Source organism: Nicrophorus vespilloides, unplaced genomic scaffold (genome assembly GCF_001412225.1).
Source record: "Nicrophorus vespilloides isolate i.1.1-1 unplaced genomic scaffold, Nicve_v1.0, whole genome shotgun sequence".
Classification (NCBI taxonomy): domain Eukaryota; kingdom Metazoa; phylum Arthropoda; class Insecta; order Coleoptera; family Silphidae; genus Nicrophorus; species Nicrophorus vespilloides.
Genome location: NW_017098201.1, coordinates 4,510 through 13,114, shown reverse-complemented (window position 1 = coordinate 13,114; position 8,605 = coordinate 4,510). Strand labels below are relative to the sequence as shown.

At 46.1% G+C, this 8,605-nt stretch overlaps 1 protein-coding gene and 1 long non-coding RNA gene across 2 annotated transcripts in view; one reads left to right on the top strand and one right to left on the bottom strand.

Moving 5' to 3' along the window:
* The first annotated feature begins 2,845 nt into the window (after positions 1-2,845).
* Positions 2,846-5,996, top strand: LOC108561895. The gene is made up of 2 exons (XM_017920010.1): positions 2,846-3,676; positions 3,959-5,996. The coding sequence occupies exons 1-2, from the start codon at positions 2,861-2,863 to the stop codon at positions 4,100-4,102; spliced, it is 960 nt and encodes a 319-aa protein (XP_017775499.1). The 5' UTR covers positions 2,846-2,860; the 3' UTR covers positions 4,103-5,996.
* A 461-nt stretch (positions 5,997-6,457) lies between these two features.
* The window catches only part of LOC108561893, a 2,556-nt gene continuing 408 nt past the window's right edge, over positions 6,458-8,605 (bottom strand). Inside the window, exons 2-3 of the long non-coding RNA XR_001891032.1 lie at positions 7,788-8,241; positions 6,458-6,735 (exon numbers count right to left, since the gene is read on the bottom strand). This is a non-coding gene — a long non-coding RNA (uncharacterized LOC108561893). The remainder of the gene's footprint in view (positions 6,736-7,787; positions 8,242-8,605) is intronic.

Sequence of the window (8,605 nt, the reverse complement as noted above, 5' to 3'; positions counted from 1 at the left end):
TGAATCACCTTTCAGAAACGAAGCAAAAATTTTTACCGCTAATACAAAATTTAGGATTACTACTGCTAAAGCAAAGCTACGAATAAAAATTAAAATGTAAAAAAAATATTTTACAACTCCCCTCCATACTCGCGGCGTGTCACCGAGCAACGGCGTCGCTTTCTATCGCTACGGTTTGACGCTACGAACCAGATGTCGCTTACAAAACTCCCTGCTTAATTAACACTTTTTATGCGCGTTTAATTTTTGTAAAAGCATCAGTGTAAGTATCGCTTCTCGGCCCTAATGGCTAAGATCAAAGTGATCAAAATTCTTAGGAATTAATTATTTAAGCCCTATTAAGAAAAATCCTCTGTGAAAACCGAGAAGATGATGGCCGAGGAGGTACCCTCAACGTATGACATCGAGTACCCCTTTGGACAATATGGGTTCGACTGCCGGATCTGCAATATGGTGCCGCCCCGACACTACCGCGGTCACGCCGATCTTAGCAAACACACGAGGAGGGAGCATAAGTGTGCCCTTTTCTTCGTGTGTGGGCTGTGCGGTGACCGTTCAGGGACAATCAAGAAAGTGAAGGCGCACCAAATAAAGGATCACACCACCGCGGAGATGGAGGAGTATTCGCGGGGCCTTGCAGAGCACGACCGATCGCCCCCGCAAAGAATCATCCGGAGACGACTTCAAGTGGGCAGGTATGCTCCCTTGCCCCCTCCACCAGTGCCCCCACCGCAGGCTTCTCCACGACCGACCACCCAGTCACCCCTCGCTGCCGTGTATCGCTCGCCACACTGCTCACCACCGCTCATGACCGATGTCCCCCCCCTCGATGCCCGCTGCCTGCCTGACGTTGGACGAAACCATCATGGCCGTCGTCGCCGACATGAAACAACCGGAAACACGCCGCCAAACCGCGTGGCAACGCCGAATATTCCATCACCAATCTGCGTCCGCTGCCGGGAGCTGATCACGCCGTCTCCACCGACTGCATCCGGACGGGACCCACCTGCGGATCCTACCCCTGCACGACCTGGCCACGGCGTGATGCGTCGGCACCATGGGATGGGAACGCCCGGACCGAGAGGGACGCCGCCTGCAGGACCCAGGGTGACAACATCTGCCTCCTGGAGGGCTGCGTCTGCCAAGTCCAGAGCGACTGCATCAACCCCAGGGAGCACGCCGCCTACCGAGACCAGGGCGACAGAATCCAGCCGCTGCGCGACTCCCCGACGACATGAGATGGCGACGCCCGGACCGAGGAGGTCGACAGCATCTGCCTCTGGAGGTGCACCGTCCGCCGAGTCCAGTGCGGCTGCATCGGGCGCGGAGGGGACGCCGCCTGCTGGAGCCAGGACGACAACATCTGACCACCACGGGACTCGCCCGCGACAGGGGACGGCAGCGCCCGGACCGAGGAGAACACCGCCTACAGACCCCAGGGCAACAACATCTGCTCTGCGACGTCCTACTGAGGGGGGTCGTGGAGGGCGACATCGCCCACAGCGATCTTCGCAGACGCCAATACAGGGGCGAGTGCGGGTGCCTCCCGAGGCCCCTGCTCCTCAGCAACAACAACAGCAGGAGCCCATTGACCAACCACCACCCGACCTAACACCCAACCAAATTAGATGGCTCGGCTGGCTGGAGTTGGCCAACACAGGGCAGGAGGTGAGGGAGACCGGCGACAGGATAACCGAGGACATGTCGCGGCTGGCCAGTCCGGTGACCGGCGAAGGGGCCGCCAGGAATGACCCTCGCCCGAGAGCACACAACATGAACAGACGTCGTCGACCTCGCCCACCAAACAACATCGGCGTCGAGGACCGAGAAGAGGGACGACCCGGGCGCGGCGTAGAGGAGGCCACTCGGATTCAGAGGCTCTATAGGACTAAGAAGAAGAGGGCATTCGGGGAGTTGACGGGGCGGGATGGCGGTGAGTACTGCCAAATCGATGGGGGCGTCCTCCATCGTCACTTTTCAGGCGTGATGGCGCTTAAGCCGCCGCCCCCCACTCGCCACGCCGTGGAGCTGCCGACCGCCGCGTCTTGTGGCATTACATCGGTCCCTCTGACGTCTGAGGAGGTCGTCGCAAGACTCCAGGCAATGCCCAACACGGCCCCGGGGAAGGATCGGATCCAGTATGGCACTCTACGAAAACTGGACCCGGGCTGCAAGGTGATGACCGTCCTATATAACAAGGTCCTGACCACCAACGGAGTCCCCTTGAAGTGGAAGGAGTGCCAGATAATTCTTATTTACAAGAAGGGGGACAAGGGAAACCCCAACAACTGGAGGCCGATCTCGCTCTGCTCTACGGTCTACAAACTGTTTGCGTCATGCTTGGCGCACAGATTTGTGGACTGGAGTGGCCGAGAGGGGTTGGTCTCTTCATGCCAGAAGGGCTTTGGAAGGGGAGAGGGATGCTATGAGCACAATTTTGTGCTACAGTCAGTGCTGGAGTCAACGAGGAGGTCCAATAGGAGAGCTACACGGTCGCGTGGCTGGACCTGAGCAACGCGTTCCTGTCAGTGCCGCACGCCCATATTATGGACACATTAAATAGAATGGGCGCGGATGAGCGGACACTGGAGCTGATAGGGGAGCTCTACTCTGGGTGCACAGCTACGGTGCGTCAGGGCTGCCCGTTGAGCCCTATAATATTCAACATAGCTCTCGAACCAGTCATCATAGCAGCCTTGGACGAAGAGGTTGGGGTCCTGATCTACGGCGAGAGGGTGTCGACTCTGGCCTACGCCGATGACATGGTGGTCCTCGCCAACAACCCACGGGAGCTGCATGTCGTCCTCGATGTGGTTGGAGACGTCTCCTTAAAGTGCGACCTCACATTCAATGCCGCCAAATGTGCGTCGCTGGACCTCAACTGCCGTGGTGGAAGGAGGCGAGTGGAGGCCGATCCCCTTACCATCCAGGGGGGGCGATGAGGACCATGGAGGAGGGCCAGTTCTATGTCCACCTGGGCATCCCGACTGGGTTCCGTGTGGACACTAAACCGAGCGAGACCTTGGAGAGGATGGCGGAGCAGCTGGAAGCGATCAACTCTTCCCTCCTGGCTCCGTGGCAGAAGTTGAACGCGGTCACCACTTTTATTCTGCCGCAGATCCACTTCATCCTCAGGGGTTCCTATGTCCATAAGGGGGTTCTCAAGGTGTTGGGCTTGAGAATAAAGAAGCTGGCCAAACAATGGCTGAATATCCCCCAGAGAGCCAGTCCCGGGATAATGCCGCTGCAGGATCTGGTAGTGGTCGCTACCATCGTCCAGGCTTACCGCATGTTGACGGCCGGTGATGTGTTGGTGCGCCGGATTGCCGAGGGCCAACTGAGGTGCGTGGTGGCGAGGAAGATTGGGAGGGCGAACCCTACGGACGACGAGGTGGCGGAGTACCTATCCGGCTCTCTGGAAAGGGACTTCGCCAGGGATGGGGATGACATTCGGTCACTCTGGAGCAGGGCGCGGACTGCCACCCGCCGACTGAACATCGACCACCGGGTCGTTTGGAGGCACGACGCGGTTCGCGGGGAGCTCAACATCCACACGGAGGGAAGGAGCCGGACCATCATCTCGCCGACATCGCGACGTCTCCTGGAGGGGACGCTCAAGGCGGCGTTGCGGCGTGACTACGCCGACCGTCTGAAGGCCAAGCCGGACCAAGGAAAGGTATTCCGCAGCTCGCTGTGGTCGTCTAATGGCCACTTTGTTAGGACGGGGTTTGCCACCCGATTCTGCGACTGGCGGTTCATCCACAGGGCCAGGGTGGACTGCGGCTGAACATCGACCACCAGGTCGTTTGGAGGCACAACGCGGTTCGCGGGAAGCTCAACATCCACATGGAGGGAAGGAGCTGGACTGTCATCTCGCCGTCACCTGAAGGGGACGTTTAAGGCGGCGTTGCGGCGTGACTACGCCGACTGCCTGAGAGCCAAACCGGACTAGGGAAAGGTTTTCCGCGCCAGCTCGCTGTGGTTGTCTAGCTGCCACTTTGTCAGGACGGGATTTGCCACCTGGTTCTGTGACTGGCGGTTCATCCACAGGGTCAGGCTGAACTGCGTCCTCCTCAACGCGACCCGGAGGTTTCGTTCATGACCGACTCGTCAAAGCCATCCCGATGCGCGGTGGATACATCAGCGTCAGGGTGAACCAGCGACTAACCATTGTGCAGTGCAACATTGTTATTATAAACCATCAGTATTATTTTGATATGTACTTAACTAATGTAATTAATAAAAACACACACTCATTAAGAAAAATCCTAGAAGACGATGGTAGAAGAGGTGCCTTAAACATACACAATATTGGTTTGATTGTCGAATCTGTGAGATGATGCCACGCCGACCTTAGCAAGCACATGAGGAGCGAGTGCCCTGTTCTTCGTGTGCGGAGACCGTTCCGGCACCATAAAAAAAGTGAAAGCGCATCAAAAAGCAGCAGACAGCACTGCGGAGCTGGGAGAGTATTTACAGGACCTAGACGATGACCAAAGAGGTTCAACATAGTATATCGAGTACCCCTTCGGGCAATATTGGTTTGATTGTAGAGTCTGTGAGATGATGCCACGCCGACCTTAGCAAGCACAAGAGGAGCGAGTGCCCTGTTCTTCGTGTGCGGAGACCGTTCCGGCACCATAAAAAAAGTGAAGGCGCATCAAAAAGCACCGCGGAGCTGGGAGAGTATTTACAGGACCTAGACGATGACCGAAGAGGTTCAACATAGGAAATCGAGTACCCCTTCGGGCAATATTGGTTTGATTGTCGAGTCTGTGAGATGATGACACGCCGACCTTAGCAAGCACACGATGAGCGGTGCCCTGTTCTTCGTGTGCGGAGACCATTCCGGCACCATAAAAAAAAGTGAAAGCGCACCAAAAAGCAGCACACACCACCGCGGAGCTGGGAGAGTATTTACAGGACCCAGCAGAGCATGGACGATCGCCGCCCCAGAGAATCATCCGAAGACGACTCCAATACCTTCTCCGCGGGCTTCATCACAATCCGGGCGCGATGTGTCACATTGATGGGGGGCGTCCTCCATCGACATTTTTCAGACGTGATGACACTTAAGCCGCCGCCCACTACCCGCCACAACGTGGAGCTGCCGCGTTATGCGGCATTACATCGGTTCCTCTGCCAGCTGAGGTCGTCACCAGGCCCCGGGTATAGATCAGACCCAGGCTGCACGGTGATTACCTTGGAGGATTTAATCAAGAATTGAAAAATGAACGCAGCTGTCGTCCATCGGAGGCAGGTATGTCCCACTGATGACGAAGTTGATGATGTCCGACATCAGGGACATTAACGTCGAGCACGTCAGTCGCCGACAATATTAATTTGAACGGTATTTTTGTTAACTGTGACATATTTTTGTTAATCTCTTAAAAATATTGGCGTACAATAATTGTGCAAAAAAAAATGAAAGAATGTTCTGACACCTCATCAGGCTAACCACTAGTCGACTCATTATTAGAGCACACTAAATCCATTATATCTCTGTGCCAACCTCCATGACCATGACGCAAATAAAAACGAGCAATGGATAAAGAACTTAACAGAAGTACCTTACAAAAGAACATCAATAACGGATCACCGCAATCGAAAGCTGTTCTAATCGAAAGCAGCTACCCATTGTGCAATCTTGTCTCAAAATATTCAACATATTTAAATACAATTAAGTGTACACTTGAGAAACCAGCATAGTGACATTATTATCCGCCCTGGACATAAACATTTATTAAAAGGTAGTAAAATCACATGATGTAATAGTAAGACTAATAGTAATCCTCTCCTCAACAAAAAAGGAACATTGGGGTATGTTCTAAGATGAATAAATATAGAACGCAACTAAACATGGTAAAAAACTAGACAAATTCCAGTTGCATATAGACTTGCGTGGGAGAATACAGGTGAGATCACCATTCAATAACAGCATAATATTTCAATAATTGACAATAAATGACAGTTCATTGTAAAATTCATTAGTTCTATCAAAGTTATTAAATTTACAAACATAATATAAAAAATATAGTAGATTTTCAATTCAATGTCAAATTATTAATAGCCTGACAAGCAAATATTTAGAGATTAATTATATTTAAATGTCTCATAAATTTATTATTTTAGTTTAATATTGTATCATATATTAATATTCGTCATGTGAATTTCGTGAAAAGAAATATACTATGTATATGTAGTTGATTTTAAGTTTAACATATTTTTTAAAATATTGTATACCCGATCCCATAGGTTTTAAATGTTTGAAAAATATTTGATGCCAACTTGCTAACTCACCTGCAATTATACATTTGTAAATGGAGTTCCAAGTGTCATCTGCTGATTCTTAATTGTGTAATGAACTTGTGGAGCAGTGGTAAAACCTTACATAAGGCTGTAGCGGCGATCTGCGTTGTACTAGTTAAGCAGATCAAACATGCAGCATACTCCAAAAAAATGTCCATATTATTTATTTGATCCTTGACAGGTTGTATGTAAAGACGTTGTTGTGGATATTTGGTCTATGAAAATAAACAGCAAACAGTCCATTGTGAAGATCCTTTCTTGTAGAAGCTCCATCCATTTCCTGCATGTGTTTGGAGTATCCTCTGGTGTTGTGGTTCGAATTGTATATTGATTGTTCTTGGCTACATGTTGAAAGCAGCTAACATTTTTGGATATTTTAATGATTCCTCAATGTTGCAAATATGTTCCGGACCCAGTGGTGAAACCCTGAAAAAATTGACTAATATTATTTCCGAACATTGATTTCAAACAAAATTTCACAATTTAACATAATTAATATGTATCTACTGTTGAATGATAAAATTGTAAAAAAATATATTACTTATTCATAAACAAAACATTTTGCCTTATTTTTTAAATTTAATGGTAATGAAAAGCAAGTGTATCAAAGATAATTGAGTATTTTCAAAGACAACTCACCATATTAAAATTTGAACATTATACAGACTAATTAAATTGACCTACTTATTTAATCAATCCAGTCAACTATGTTTTGTCTTTGTAAAGTCACAAAATTATAAAAATTTATATATAATAAATATAAATCATAATAAAATAACTTTATTATTCAATGAATATTTAATGTAGAAATTCCGAAATATTTGCCTGTGTTCTTGAGGAAACTTATAGAAATATTGGCATACAATAATTGTGCAGAAATGGAAGAGTTCATGAATAAATGTAGCACACTCAAACTAAACATGGTAAAAAACTAGACAAATTCCAGTTGCATATAGACTTCTGTGAGAGGATAAAGGTTAGATCACCATTCAATAGCAGCATATTTCAAATAATAAAAAGATACACATCTGACAGGCCAATTAGCTAAATACTAATGTAGATATATAGAAACAAGCCTTGAGACGTTAGTAATAAAGTACATGTCTACAGAAAAAGTTTTAAATATGAAAATGTTACCATTTAATTGAATAATTGACAATAAATGATAGTTCATTATAAAATTCAATAGTTATACCAAAGTTATTAAATTTACAAACATACTATAAAAATATAGTTGATTTTCAATACAATATCAAATTATTAATAGCCTGACAAGCAAATATATGAATATTAATTATAATTCAATTTCTCATAAATTTATTATTTTAATTTAATATTGTAAATTCTGTGAAAAGAAATGTACTATGTATATGTAGTTCATTTTAAGTTTAACATTGTTTTTTAATATTGTATACCCGATCCCAATTTTTAAATGTGTAATTAACTGAAAAATATTTGATGGAAAGTTGCTAACTCACCTCCAAGTTAACATTTGTAAATGGAGTTCCAAGTGTCATCTGCTGATGCTTAATTGTGGAATGAACTTGTGGAGCAGTGGTAAAACCTTACGTAAGGCTGTAGCGGCGATCTGCGTTGTACTAGTTAAGCAGATCAAACATGCAGCATACTCCAAAAGAATGTCCATATTATTTAGCTTGATCCTTGACAGATTGTATTTGAAGATGTTGTTGTGGATATTTGATGTTTGAAAATAAACAGCAAACTGTCCATTGTGAAGATCCTTTCCTGTAGTAGGTCCATCCATTTCCTGCCTGTGTTTCGAGTATCCTCTGGTGTTGTGGTTAGAATTGTATATTCATTGTTACATGTTGAAAGTAGCTAACAGCTTTGGATATTTTAATGATTCGTCAATGTTGTAAATATGTTTCCACAAGTGAATCGCAAACATATTTTGGAACCAGTGGTGAACCCCTGAAAAAATTGACTAATATTATTTCTGAAGATTAACTTCAAATAAAATTTCACAAATAAAGGACATAATATGAATGATTTAATGGTCAAATCCATCAAAGGTAACTCACCATATTGAAATTTGAACATTTTACAGACTAATTAAAATTAGCTACTTATTTAAACAATACAGTCAACTATATTTTGTCTTTGTAAAGTCACAAAATTATAAAACATTTAAGTGTGTAATATAAATATAAATCTTGAAGAAGTGATTTTGATGTTTTTTTTCTTGTAAACTTATTTTTGTCTGAATATTATTGTAACCTTATTGAATATTTAAGACCAACATTTAAAAGTAATGTTTTTTTTTTTTTTTTTTTTT